The 14,415-nt window shown below is 47.7% G+C and overlaps 1 protein-coding gene across 4 annotated transcripts in view; it reads left to right on the top strand.

Annotated features, from left to right (window-relative positions):
• The window catches only part of RASA3 (RAS p21 protein activator 3), a 140,173-nt gene that overhangs the window by 60,671 nt on the left and 65,087 nt on the right, over window positions 1–14,415 (top strand). For all 4 annotated transcript variants that reach the window (XM_087435788.1, XM_087435790.1, XM_014781884.2 and 1 more), the window contains one exon: window positions 10,187–10,290. In XM_087435788.1, coding sequence (XP_087291914.1) covers window positions 10,187–10,290 — 104 coding nt within the window. The remainder of the gene's footprint in view (window positions 1–10,186; window positions 10,291–14,415) is intronic.

Raw genomic sequence — 14,415 nt, forward strand, 5'->3', positions numbered from 1 at the left:
ATGTGCATGCACATTCATACACTCATACGTGCATATGCACACGTATACCCACATACATGCATGTGCACATGCACACACGCACCCATACGTAAGCCTGTGCACGTGCTAACTCATGCACACACACACATGCACACGCACACACATACACTCACACTGGCCTACTTTCTGGAGTTTGTTTCCTCCAAGGAGTCAGAGGATTTCCTGAAGGTTATGTCGCTGATCTTCACAACGCTTCAGGCTCTTAGTCACAGTCAGAATGATTGGGAACTGAGAGAGTTATGTCTCACCTGAGGAGCTGTGAACTGGACGTTAGCCCAGCATGTCACACTCTGGGGTCCATTGACATCAGACAGCCTCACAAGTGCAGACGCGTCACAGGAGGGCTCGCCGTTGGAGCAGAGTCCAGTGTAGGGAACATGCTGAGAAGAAGTGGGACTTTCTTGTGAGCGTTTGTTAAATTAGGGAGCAGTTACTGGATGCAAGTCTGTAGGCATTCTGCTTCCATTGAAAGATAAGATGGTATTTCTTGTTGTTTTCAGAGGGATATTTCTCTGAAATGCTCAAAACAATTTAAGCATTTTAAGTCTCCCTCTGAAGATTTTGTTTTCATTACAAAGAAATGGTTTTCTAAGTAAATTTCACCCAGTCTCTGGCTGAATTTTATTTTATTTATTAATTTTTTTATTGTGGTTACACTAGTTTATAATGTTATGTAAATTTCAGGTGTACATCCTTATATTTTGATTTCTGTGTAGATTACATCATGTTCACCACCCAAAGACTAATTACAATCCATCATCACACACACGTGCCTAATCACACTTTTTGCCCCCCTCCCTCCCCTCTTCCCCTCTGGGGAATTAACTACCAGTCTAATCTCTTCATCTTTGTGTTTGTAGTTGTTGTTATTTTTATCTCCTATTTATGAAGGAGATCCTATGGTATTTGACTTTCTCCCTCTGCCTTATTATGCTTTGCACAATACCCTCAAGGTCCATCCATGTTGTCACAATGGCCAGATTTCATCGTTTTTATGGCTGAGTATAGTATTCCACTATGTATGTATGCCACATCTTCTTTATCCATTAGTCTGTTGATGGGCACTTAGGTTGGTTCCAAGTCTTGACTATTGTGAATAATGCCACAATGAACATAGGGGTGCATATATCTTTATGCATTCATGTTTTTATGTTCTCTGGATGAATACTCAGCAGTAGAATAGCTGGATCGTATGGTAGTTCTATTCTTTTTTTTTTTTTTTCCTCTATTTATTTTTATTTTTTTTAATTAATTTATTTTTTAAAATTTTTTGTTTATTACAGTAACATTGGTTTATAACATTGTATAAATTTCAGGTGTACATCATTATACTTCTATTTCTGCATAGATTACATCATGTTCACCACCCAAATACTAATTACAACCCATCACCACACACATGTGCCGAATTATCCCTTTCGCCCTCCTCCCTCCCCCCTTCCCCTCTGGTAACCACCAATCCAATCTCTGTCTCTATGTGTTTATTGTTGTTATTATATACTACTTAATGAAGGAAATCATACGGTATTTGACCTTCTCCCTCTGACTTATTTCACTTTGCATAATACCCTCAGTGTCCATCCATGTTGTCACAAATGACTGGATTTCATTATTTCTTATGGCTGAGTAGTATTCCATTGTGTATATATACCACATCTTATTTATCCATTCGTCCCTTGATGGGCACTTAGGTTGCTTCCAAGTCTTGGCTGTTGTGAATAACGCTGCAATGAACACAGGGGTGCATGTATCTTTACGCATTGGTGTTTTCAAGTTCCTTGGATAAATATCCAGCAGTGGAATAGCTGGATCATACGGTAGTTCTATCCTTGATTTTTTGAGGAATCTCCATACTGTTTTCCGTAGTGGCTGCACCACTTTGCACTCCCACCAGCAGTGTATGAGAATTCCCTTCTCTCCACATCCTCTCCAACACATGTTGTTTCCTGTCTTGTTAATTATAGCCATTCTGACAGGCGTGAGGTGATATCTCATTGTAGTTTTGATTTGCATTTCCCTGATAGTTAATGATTTTGAACATCTTTTCATGTGTCTGTTGGCCATCTGTATATCTTCTTTGGAGAAATGTCTGTTCAGGTCTTTTGCCCATTTTTTAATTGGGTTGTTAGTTTTTTTGTTGTTGAGATGCATGAGTTCTTTATATATTTTAGAGATTAAGCCCTTATCAGATGTATGGTTTGCAAATATCTTCTCCCAATTGTTAGGTTGTCTTTTCGTTTTGTTGATGGTTTCCTTTGCTGTGCAGAAGCTTTTTAGCTTGATATAGTCCCATTTGTTTATTTTTTCTGTTGTTTCTCTTGCCTGGTCAGACATGGTATTTGAAAATATGCTGGTAAGACCAGTGTCAAAGAGTGTACTGCCACCTGTGTTTTCTTCTAGAAGTTTTATGGTTTCAGGTCTTACATTCAAGTCTTTAATCCATTTTGAGTTAATTTTTGTGTATGGTGTAAGATAATGGTCTACTTTCTTTTTTTTGCATGTGGCTGTCCAGTTTTCCCAACACCATTTGTTCAAGAGACTTTCTTTTCTCCATTGTATGTTCTTGGCTCCTTTGTCAAAGATTAGCTGTCCATAGATGTGTGGGTTGATTTCTGGGCTCTCACTTCTATTCCATTGATCTGTGTATCTGTTTGTGTGCCAGTACCATGCTGTTTTGATTACTATAGCTTTGTAGTATATTTTGAAATCAGGGAGTGTGATACCTCCAGCTTTGTTCTTTTTTCTCAGGATTCCATTGGCTATTCAGTGTCTCTTGTTGTTCCATATAAATTTTAGGATTCTTTGTTCTATTTCACTGAAAAATGTCATTCGAACTTTGATAGAGATTGCATTGAATCTATAGATTGATTTAGGAAGTATGGAGGTCTTAACTATGTTAATTCTTCCAATCCAAGAGCACGGAATATCTTTCCATTTCTTTGTGTCTTCTTCAATTTCTTTCAACAGTGTTTTATAGTTTTCAGTGTACAAGTCTTTCACATCTTTGGTTAAATTTATTCCTAGGTATTTTATTCTTTTTGTCACAGTTGTAAATGGGATTGTATTCTTACTTGGCCTTTCTGCTACTTTGTTGTTAGTGTATAGAAATGCGACTGATTTTTGTATGTTGATTTTGTATCCTGCAACTTGACTGTATTCATGTATTATTTCTAAAAGTGTTTTGGTGGATTCTTTAGGGTTTTCTATATGTAAAATCATGTCATCTGCAAATAATGACAGTTTCACTTCTTCCTTTCCAATTTGGATCTCTTTTATTTCTTTTTCTTGCCTGATTGCTCTGGCTAGGACTTCCAGTACTGTGTTAAATAGGGGTGATGAAAGCAGGCATCCTTGTCTGGTTCCTGTTCTTAGAGGGATAGCTTTCAGATTTTCACCATTGAGAATGATGTTAGCTGTGGGTTTGTCATATGTGGCCTTTATTATGTTGAGGTACTTTCCTTCTATACCTATTTTATTGAGAGTTTTTATCATAAATGGGTGCTGTATCTTGTCAAATGCTTTCTCTGCATCTATTGAGATGATCATGTGATTTTTAGTCTTCATTTTATTAATGTGGTGTATCACGTTGATTGATCTGCGAATGTTGAACCATCCCTGCATACCTGGAATAAATCCCACTTGATCATGGTGTATGATCTGTTTAATGTCTTGTTGTATGCGATTTGCTAATATTTTGTTGAGGATTTTTGCATCGATGTTCATCAGTGATATTGCCCTGTAATTTTCTTTTTTTGTGTTGTCCTTGTCTGGTTTTGGTGTCAGGGTAATGTTGGCCTCGTAGAATGAGTTAGGAAACTTCCCCTCCTCTTCAATTTTTTGGAAGAGTTTGAGAAGGATAGGTATGAAGTCTTCTTTGAATGTTTGGTAGAATTCACCAGGGAAGCCATCTGGTCCTGGACTTTTATTTTGGGGGAGGTTTTTGATTACTGTTTTGATCTCCTTACTGGTGATTGGTCTATTCAGATTCTCTATTTCTTCTTGATTCAGTTTTGGAAGGCTGGATGATTGTAAGAATTTATCCATTTCTTCTAGATTATCCAATTTGTTGTTGTATAGCTTTTTGTAGTATTCTCTTATAATCTTTTGTATTTCTGAGGTGTCTGTTGTAATTTCTCCTCTTTCATTTCTGATTTTATTTATTTGAGCCTTCTCTCTTTTTTTCTTAGTGAGTCTAGCTAAAGATTTGTCAATTTGGTTTGTCTTTTCAAAGAACCAGCTCTTAGTTTCATTGATTTTTTTTCTTTTGTTTTTTTTTTTAGTCTCTATCTCATTTATTTCTGCTCTGATTTTTATTATTTCCTTCCTTCTACTGATTTTGGGCTTTGTTCTTCTTTTTCCAGTTCCTTTAGGTGCACTGTTAGATTGTTTATTTGAGATTTTTCTTGTTTGTTGAGGTAGGCCTGTATTGCTATAAACTTCTCTCTTAGAACTGCTTTTGCTGTATCCCATAAATTTTGGCATGTCATATTTTCATTTTCGTCTCCAGATATTTTTTGATTTCTCCTTTCATTTCTTTGTTGACCCAATTGTTGTTCAGTAGCATTTTGTTTAATCTCCACATATTTGTGGCTTTTCCAATTTTCTTCCTTTAGTTGATTTCTAGTTTCATACTGTTGTGGTCAGAAAAGATCCTTGGTATTAGTTCAGTCTTAAATTTGTTGAGACTTGTTTTGTGGCCTAATATGTGACCGATCCTGGAGAAGGTTCCGTGTGCATTCAAAAAGAATGTGTATTCTGCGGTTTTTGGATGCAATGTTCTGTAGATATCTACTAAGTCCATCTGGTCTAATGTGTCGTTTAAGGCCAATGTTTCCTTATTGATCTTCTGTTTGGATGATCTATGCATTGGTGTAAGTGGGGTGTTAAAGTCCCTACTATTATTGTGTTTCTGTCTATTTCTCCTTTTATGTCTGTTAATTGCTTTATATATTTAGGTGCTCCTATGTTGGGTGCATAGATATTTCCCAGTGTTATAGCCTCTTGTTGGATTGTTCCCTTGATCATTATGTAGTCCCCTTCTTTGTCTCTTGGTATAGTTTTTGTTTTAAAGTCTATTTTGTCTGATAATAGTATTGCTACCCCAGCTTTATTTTCATTGCCATTTGCATGGAGTACCTTTTCCATCCCTTCACTTTCAGTTTGTGAGTGTCTTTAGGTCTGAAGTGTGTCTCTTGTATGCAGCATATATGTGGGTTTTGTTTTTTTATCCAGTCGGCCACCCTATGCCTTTTGATTGGAGCAGTTAGTCCATTGGCATTTAAAGTGCCATTTTGTTACTTTTTTTCTGGGTATTGTAGTAGTTCTTCTCTGTTCTTTTCTTCTTCTCTTGCTCTCTTCCCTTGTGGTTTGATGGCTTTTTTTAGTATTATGTTTGTGAATCTCTTCACCAAAGGACTGTGCCCCTTTCTTTCTGGTGATTTTAGGTTGCTTTCTGAAGTGGCTGAATTTGTGCATGGGCCCTTTAAGAGCAGGCTTTTTTCCCCCTTATCTCCCATAGCTTTTCTGGGGGTATTCCCCGTTGTTGTTAGTAGCCAGCAAAGCCAGGTATTGACACTTGTCTTGGTTGTGCTGAGTCCAAAAGATGCTTATTGTGGTAACACTCCTGCTCAGATCCCTGACTCCTCCAGGGAAGGCTGCGTACCTTAGGATTGCTCCCAGCCATGAAGCACCATGGCTAAAATGTGGCTTTTTCCCTCTCTGAAAGGAATTTCTGCCTCTTCCACCTCAGTCAGCACTGTCCCTTGTTGCAGGGGTTCCTTTTATCCAGTTTTCAGTTCTCTCTCAGGGATAATTGTTCCAAGGGTAGTTGTGAATTTGTTGTGTCCGTGGGAGGAGGTGAGTTCAGAGTCCACCTATGCCATCATCTTCCCAGCAATCTCTGGCTGAATTTTAAAAATTATGAAATCATTTCCATCCAAACAAAAGTTGTCCTGTTGTCAAGGTGTAGGTCTGAGCAGGAGGAGCGGATGTGGCTGGTATCCCCCACCTGGCCCTGCAGCTCCGGGGGCGCAGTGGTCACCTTTCTCTGAGTCTCGTCCGTCCTTCTAGAGCCCGTGGCGTGGCCGCCGTCAGCGGGGTCTGGAGGTCCCATGGAAGCGGCGTCCATGCTCAGCTCTTTGGAGGGAGGGCACATGCCCCAGACGCCCCTCCTGTTCCCAGCGAGCTGCTGTGCGGTGTCCAGAGAATGCGACCCCTTCGTCTGCACTGCTTCTCTGGTGCATTGCTGCATTTCACTTCATGTTGTACTTCCTCCCGTGTCCCGTTTCTTCGTGCATTCCCCTGACTCTGGAGAACGGAGCCCACTAGTTAGCGTGAGAAGCTGTGTTCTGTATGGTCGGTGTCCTGTGGCTGCTCTGACAAATTACCACAAACTTAGTAGCTGAAACAGCACAGACTTACATCCTACAGTTCCAGAGTGGGAAGCCAGAAATGCCCAGTCGGTGTGAGCAGGGCTGGTTCCTTCTGGAGGCCTCGAGGAGGATCCATTTCCCACCTCATCCAGCTTCTGGAAGCTGCTGCCTTCCTTGTCTGGAGGCCCTGAATTGCTGTAGCCTGTGCTCTGGTCATCACGTGTCCTTCTTGGCTCTGTCTCTCCTGCCTCCCTCTTATGGGGACCCTGTGATACATCAGGCCCACCCAGATAGTCCAGGCTGACCTTCTAAACTCAAGTTCTTCAACTTAATCCCACCTGCAAGGTCCCTTTTGCCGTGTGAGGTGACACATTCACAGGCCCTGTTGATTAGGACCTGGACATCTTTGATGGACATTATTCTGCTGGCCACACCTGGATTCAAAGCCCCATGATTTCCTTGCTTGTGAACGTGCACAAGCTAAACTGCCTGGTGCCTCAGTTTCCCCACCTTGTAGGGGTTCTGAGGGCTGCATATTTGCTGCATGTGGGTTCAGAACAGGTCCTGGGTGTCGTGTGCCCAGGGGAAGCTGGCCACCCTGCTGGAGCACAGGCCCCGAGGAGGCAGGCTCCTCTCAGGCTCCAGTGCCCAGAACAGAACCCACGAATCATTTCAGCCCTTTTCCTGAGGGTGAGTGATGAGGGGGGTGCTGGGGAGGGGTTGTGAAGAGCGTCCCACTGTGAGATTTTTAGTAGATTTACAGAAGTGTCACTGTTACCACAATCCATTTCAGAACACCCACAAAGAGCCTGTGGCATCACCCCTCCCCAGCGCCGCATCCACGACCTGTTTTGTATGTACACCTGCTCTCTCTGGACATTTCGTAAATGGAACATAAAAAAGTGGTGTTTTGCATCTGGTTTCCTTCACTTCCCGTGTTTTTGAGGCTCGTTGTGGCAGCATCCATCAGCTTTGTTCCTTTTTTATGCTAAACAGGTGCCGTCGTGTGGGTCCCCAGGTTTTGTTTTCTGTGAGTCACTTGCTGGACACTGAGTCGTTCCCCCCTTTTGGCGGTAGAGCATCCACGTGCAGGTTTTTGTGTGGACACAGGTTTTCGTTTCTTGGGTGCATCTAGGAGGGGAATTGTGGGTCATGTGGTCCCTCCACGTTTACTTGAGATCCTGCCAAACGGTTTTCCGAGGGGCGGCACCGGTTTACGTTCCCACCAGCGGCAGGAGGCTCTGACTTCTCCACATCCTGACAAAACGTGTGACTGGTTGTCTTTTATGAGCGTGTCCTGGTGGGTGTGAGGGGGTGTCTCGTGTTTACTTTGCTTTCCCTGGTGCATCTTCCCACGATGTTGAGCCCTGAATGTGCTGTGGCTGCTCGTCGTCTTTGTTGATGTATGTGTTCAAATCTTTTGCTCTTTTTTTAATTGGATCATTTGTCTTCTTATTTTGAGTTGGAAGGGTTCTTTATGATTTGCACATGTTTTCTCCCAGTTGGTCTTTTAACTTTTTTAATGGTGTCTTTTAAAGCACAAAATTTTTAGTATTTTTAATTTTGATGAAGTCTGGCTTACCCAGGTTTTTTCTTTCAGCGATTGTGCTCTTGGTGTCACGTCTGAGCAATCTTGACCTAACTCCAGGTTACAAAGATTTGTTCCTCGATTTCCTTCATAGTTCAGCCTCACCTTTAGGTGTGTGACTACTCTGAGGTGACTTGTGTGTGGGGTCAGGTAGGGTGTCTGTCTGTCCATGGACAGGACCTCGCTGCTTCTGTTACTGGTGCTTGGCGGTAAGTTTCAGAACCTGGAACCGTGAGCCCTCTGCCTCGCTCTTCTCTCTCAAGTGTGCTCTGCCTTTCCAGCTGGAAGGAAGGGCGCTCAGGGCTGGCGTCTGGGTCTCTCACTGTCAGACCCGCCAGATGCGGCCTCTCTCAGCTCTTTCCTCCTTGCTGACCCTGCTCTCCGACTCCCCAGTCTTTGGGTCTAGGTGCGGGCAGAGCCGATTCCGGACCCGAGTCTTGTCGGCCCCCTCCCTGTCCGCCGCTGTCCTCTCCTTTGCACCCTTTCCCTTCTGTGCTGATTCCCACTCTCCCGTCACACCCGCCTCCTGTATCCCTCCTATATCATGACAGGTTCTTGGTCCTCGCCCCCCCGCCCCCCCAGCAGCCCCGAGCTCCTTGAAGGAGCTAGCGACCTTTGTCCTGTTGTTGGGGTGAGCGGAGCCTGAAGGAGTGCCCTCATTCCTTGTGCCTGCACTCCCAGAGCTGACGCCTCTGCTGGGAGGCTGGCATCTCTCCCCCTCATCCTGGGTCGGTTTCCCCACAGCCGCCACCCCGCTGGGGGGTCTCATTCTGGCTCCAGGGTAGCCCATTTGCTCCACCTTTCTGGGTTCACTGGGCCGTGCCGAGCTGATCCCGAGCCGCAGGATAATCAGAACGTGGTGCAGGTGCTTCAGGAGCCGGGCGATTCTGGCGTATCACAGGCCTGCGTTTAGGGGAAGTCAGTGTTCTGGGGTTTTCTTTACTTCATTGTGGGAACAGCATGGTGGAAAGCAGACACTGATGATGCCAGATCAAGCGACGGCGCATCGTGCCCGAAAAATACTGTATTTTCTGGAATCTGTGACATTTGTCAGTTATGAGATGTACCATTATGCGTCAGCAAGAAAGCAGTGCTGATTAATCCATGAAACCATCCTTACACTGATTGCAGAACACATTCCGACTCCAGAGATGCTAAAACGTGGGGGGAAAGGATCCTCAGAATTGGCGGAATATGGTTCTGGAATCTGGAGCTCTCTGTTGGGAGCTAGCCCCCCGCCCTCTTTCCAGTTGTCGAGTCCACCTCACTCACAATGAACTCGCACTCGGAGCCTCCTGTTTCCACCTTTCTTTCCTGTGTGGTCCAGGGTGCACAGACTGTTTTAGTTCTTCCTGTTTTGGACTTAGCGATAAACGTGCCTGGAAAGGGAACCGTGTCAGACCCAAGGTAGTCGGTGTGTAGGCTCCACTCCTCACCAGCGGACGCAGGTCCCACGTGGTGCTGTTGTCTGTTTGCTCGTGTGGCTTCTGTGAGCCAGTGATTGATAAGGCTAGCCCGGCTCGACCAGAATGGTCCCCTGGCTCCCTGCCCCTTGATCAGAGTTTGCAGTTGACCTCGAGTCTCCGTCTGTGGTGACTCGTGTGAGGGGTCTGTGTGCAGGGTCACACCCTGCGGTGGGCGGGGTCCTGTCCCCAGCGAGAGGCGTGGACGGCTGCCCAGTTGGGATTTCACCCCGACTTCTGGAGAAGGGGGAGCAGTGTGTGAAACTGGAAGGCCGAGTTTTACTTTTAAAATGAGGCAGTGCCTCGCTGCCCAGACCTCAGAATGTCTCAGCCCTGGAGAGTCGGGGCCGTGCCTGCACACACAGCGGACGTCATTTTAACGCCACGTCTGCCTCGCGCTCTGGTTTCCTGAGCTGTGGCTACCCCAGTGCGGCGTTCTGTTCCTTTAGTGTGAGGTGCCTTTGGGACGAGTGAGGGGCCACGTTGTACTAGATTTGCTGCCTGCTTACTGCTGAGCTCAATTTTGCCCCAATTAAGAAACTGCAATTTCACGTCTCACAAGTGAAACGCAGGATATCGTGTTTATGGAGCATTTAGAAATGAGATTCCACGTGTTCGCCCGTGGTCAGTGCTTAGTCCGCAGGCCCTACTCGACGCCAGTGAGACAGCTGATGACAAGGCCAGTACATCAGAGTCTAATGGTTCTCCTCTTCCTGTCTGTGCAGCCCCTTCTACGGAGAAGACTTCTACTGCGAGATTCCTCGGAGCTTCCGTCACCTGTCCTTCTACGTCTTTGATAGAGACGTTTTCCGGAGGGATTCCATCATAGGTAGGTGCTTGTATGGAGGTTTTTCTTGCCCCTACTGAACGGGGTCTCATTCTGGCCCAAGTGGGGTGTCTCTTACCCTGCTCTGGGCAGCAGAGTCGATGTGGCCCATCTGGCCCTGCTGGGTGGTGGTGGGAAGAGGTCCTGGGCGCCCGGCTGGCCTGGAGGTGGCATCCCCCATGGCTGGAATGGGCTGCCCGACCCCACGCTGTCAGCGTGTGGAGGAGCCTCACACACAGACTCATGTGGGGGAGACAGGCTGTGGGGCTGCCCTTCAGGGTGAGGGAACAGTGACCCCCAAACCTGTCCCCAAACGACTTCCAAGGGCTCCTCCCTGGGGCTGGCGTCCATAGGGGGCTCCTCCCACCATCCCCAGGCCGACAGTCTGGGACTTCTGACACCCCTCCATGGGAATGGGGATGGTATTGGAGTTCTTAGAGGTATTGGGGTCCTATCAGAGGTACTAGGGGGCACTCAGAGCTATCAGGGTGCCCTCAGAGGTACTGGGGTCCTCTCAGGGGGCATTTGGGTTCTCAGAGGTATTGGGGTGCTCTCACAGGTATGGAGGTGCTCTCAGAGATAATGGGGGCCCTCAGAGGTATGGGGGTGCCCTTAGAGGTATTAGGGTGCCTTAGAAGTATTGGGGTGCTTCTCAGAGGTAAGGGGGCCCAGAGAGGTACTGGGGTGCTCTCAGAGGTATCGGGGTCTTCTCAGCAGTCCTGGGGTGCTCTCAGAGGTAATGGGGGCTCTGAGAGGTATTGGGGTGCTCTCAGAGGTAGTGGGGTCCTCTCAGCAGCCATGGGGTGCTCTCGGAGGTAATGGGGGCCCTGAGAGGTATTGGGGTGCTCTCAGAGGTAATGGGGGCCCTGAGAGGTATTGTGGTGCTCTCAGAGGTAGCAGGGTCCTCTCAGCAGTGCTGGGGTGCTCTCAGAGGTAATAGGGGCCCTGAGAGGTATTGGGGTGCTCTCAGAGGTAGCAGGGTTCTCTTAGCAGTCCTGGGTGCTCTTAGAGACACTAGCATGTCAGTGGAGGGCTCCTGGAGAGAGTGAGCCCACCTTGAGTGTGGAGGAGCACGTGGAACAGCAAAGGCCCTGAGGTCAGGGTTCACCTCTGTCTGAGGAGCCTTGGTCCTGTCCGCATGGCCCCAGGTGTGGGCATAGCGGCAGCTGCTGGAGTCCGGGCCCACGGGACACCCGGCTGTGGCCTCAGCCTCCTGGGGGGCACTCTGGGTGTTTAGCTCCTGGGCCAGCGTTTGACTCTGAGTCACGTGGCTGTTCGTCACCTTTTCTCACTTCTGCGGCTTGGACCAGCTCCTGCTCACTGCCCAGACCACTCAGGAGGTCAGCATGGAGCCAGGACGGGATGTTTCCATCCAGGTCCCAATGAACATCCCAGCAGCACTCAGGACAGGCGTCCACCTCCCCTGCTGTCCCTCCCCCGGCCTCTGTCCCTCCCTTTGCCTCACGCCGTCCTGCTGTCCCTCTCCCAGCCTCCTGGCTTCTCGCTATCCCACTGTCCCTCCCCCCGCCTCCTGGCCTCACGCCATCCTGCTGTCACTCCCCCGGGCCTTGGCGGTTTCTCTCCACCTGGTGGTTTCTCTCCACCTCCTTAGCTCTCCCCATGGGGCCCCTGAGGTGTCTTGCAGCATCTCAGGTGTGTCATACTGAACTCATGGTGGCTACCACATGTTCCTCGTTGCCGAACAAACCCCGACCTGCCCCTTCCTTGCCCTCCCGGCTCACCAGCCAAGACCGGGTACCCTGGAGCCCACCCCTCTCGCCACCCCTCTGGTGTCGATGCCTTTTCTTGCTTGGACGTGGCCTCCGTGGCCTCAGAGCTTGTCCCTCGCCCTCCTGCCTTCAGTCCACAGCTGTCAGAGCTGCCTTTTCTCCTCGACGGCCGTCAGCATCTCTTCCCAGTTTGAAGCTGCCACGGGTGTCCCGCTGCAGCCATGAAAAGGCTCAGAATATGGTCAAGGCCCAAAAACGACTCTGTCTCGTGTCTCTCCAACACCTGGCTTGGGCTTGGGAGGCAGTCACTAATCGTTTGTTGAAAGAATGGATGATTTTTCGAAATACTTCCACACATTATATTTATTCCATTTTAGAAAATCACTGTGTTTTAGAGATAGTCTCCCATCTTAAGAAACTGTTTTCTGGGGTTGAATGCTTCCATTTTAGAGCCTGATTTATACCAAAAAAAAAAAAAAAAAAAAAAAGAAATTGCCATGTTGGAGGCCACCGTGCCTGACTTAGGTGGAGAAGGAAATCCATCCGTACTCACTAGCTTGCATTCAAGACCTTCCATAATCTGACCCAAATCGTTCTCTGGCTTAACTTCTTAGTGTTCACACTGGCCTTTCTGTTTGTCTCAGCATAAACACACCTACATGTGCATTCACACATGTGTAGAGCCCCACTCGTGCACGTGCACAGACCTCCACCTGCACCATCTACCTGTCACGTCCCCTAAATGCCAGAAGCCTTTTTAGTGCATCTCAGTTTTCTGAAATATGGCTCATGGCGCAGTGACGAGCGCACCTTCTGTCTGTCCTTGAGCAGCAGGCTTCCTCTTTGCTCCTGGAGAGTGCACTAAAATCCAGGCGCCCAGGGACTGTCCTGGCCGCTGGACCCAGATTCTCTGGGGGCTGCACCTGGAATTCCATAGTTGTATTAAGTTTTTCAGGTGATTCTGTAGTTATAGGAAACTGACATGTATGGAATGCCTATTTATACCAGGGCTGTGCTGGGTGTCTTCATGGGCACAAAAGCACACCATTCAGCCTTGTATTAACCCTGGGAGTAGGTGCCACCTCCATTTGATACACAAGGAGGGAGCGGAGGCTCAGAGAGGATAAGACACTTGCCTGAGACACAGCGAGGGTTGTCGAGTTAACTAGTCAATACCCTGTCATATTTGTAAAGAAGTGAGTCCAGCGTCGGCATAGACGTCGGAGGAGAAGGCGCGTCTACAGGCGTCGGCACAGACGTGGGAGGAGAGAGAAGCGCGTATACAGGCATCGGCATAGACGTGGGAGGAGAGAGGCGCGTGTACAGGTGTCGGCATAGACGTCGGAGGAGAAGGCGCGTCTACAGGCGTCGGCATAGACGTGGGAGGAGAGAGAGGCGTGTACAGGCGTCGGCATAGATGTGGGAGGAGAGAGGCGCGTGTACAGGCGTCGGCATAGACGTGGGAGGAGAAGGCGCGCATACAGGTGTGGGCAGAGACATGGGTGGAGAAAGGTCGTCTGGAGCTGCCTTGGCATCTCAGGAGGTCCTCTGCTTCCTTAAAGACCATTAGTGGGTCCTCTTTCCATCACCGGGAGAAGTGGCTCTCGCTCTCATGACTTTTCCCTCTCGATGTGTGGTTGGTGCCTTCACAGGATTTCAGCCTGAATGTTTGGTGTTTTCTCTGGCGTTTAGTCTTATGTTGTCCCTGGGACTTGGGGCACCAACCGCCTGATATGTGGGTGTGAAAGCGTTGCTAACCTAAGAGAGGCAGATGACCAGGGGAAGGGAGAGTGGCAGTCCCCTTTCCACCAGAGACACCAGGTCCGCTGCCTCCCCAGAAGGAATGGGGCTGGGGAAAGGGGCTGACACGTCCTGCTGATCTGGTCTCGCGTTGTTCCGAGTGGGCAGTGGGGGGATGTGCTGTAGACCCCCTGGCCTCCCTGTCTCCCTGCCTCCCTTTCTGAGCTCATGCTCTGTCTTTTCCTTCTTCACCCAGTGTTCCGTTTTAGGATCTGGGCCCACATGTGAATTGCTTCTTTGTCCATGTGTGGGGCTTATTTCCTGCCCCGAGTCACCTCCCGTGAGCCATCACAGTCCTCTTATTCAGGCTGTCGGAATTGGGTGATAGGGCTTCCATGGCCATTCAAATCTTGGGTTTATGACAAACACAGAGCGGCAGGGAGAGCCTTCATGCAGGAATGGGACGTGTTGATTCCTGTTGTATTCGGGCTAGGCTGGTTTAGTTGAAAACACACACAAAGCTTTGTCAAAGTTTTATTGGGCTATCATGTGTCAAGACTTAAGTGAACTCTGTTGCTAAAAATGTTTTGGGTGGGTGCAAATAGAGATTTGTGTTGATCCCAGGAAGCTAATCCAGTGCATCAACGAGCTGCACTTT

This window comes from Ceratotherium simum, chromosome 10 (genome assembly GCF_057802395.1).
Source record: "Ceratotherium simum simum isolate JZ-2026a chromosome 10, ASM5780239v1, whole genome shotgun sequence".
NCBI lineage: Eukaryota > Metazoa > Chordata > Mammalia > Perissodactyla > Rhinocerotidae > Ceratotherium > Ceratotherium simum.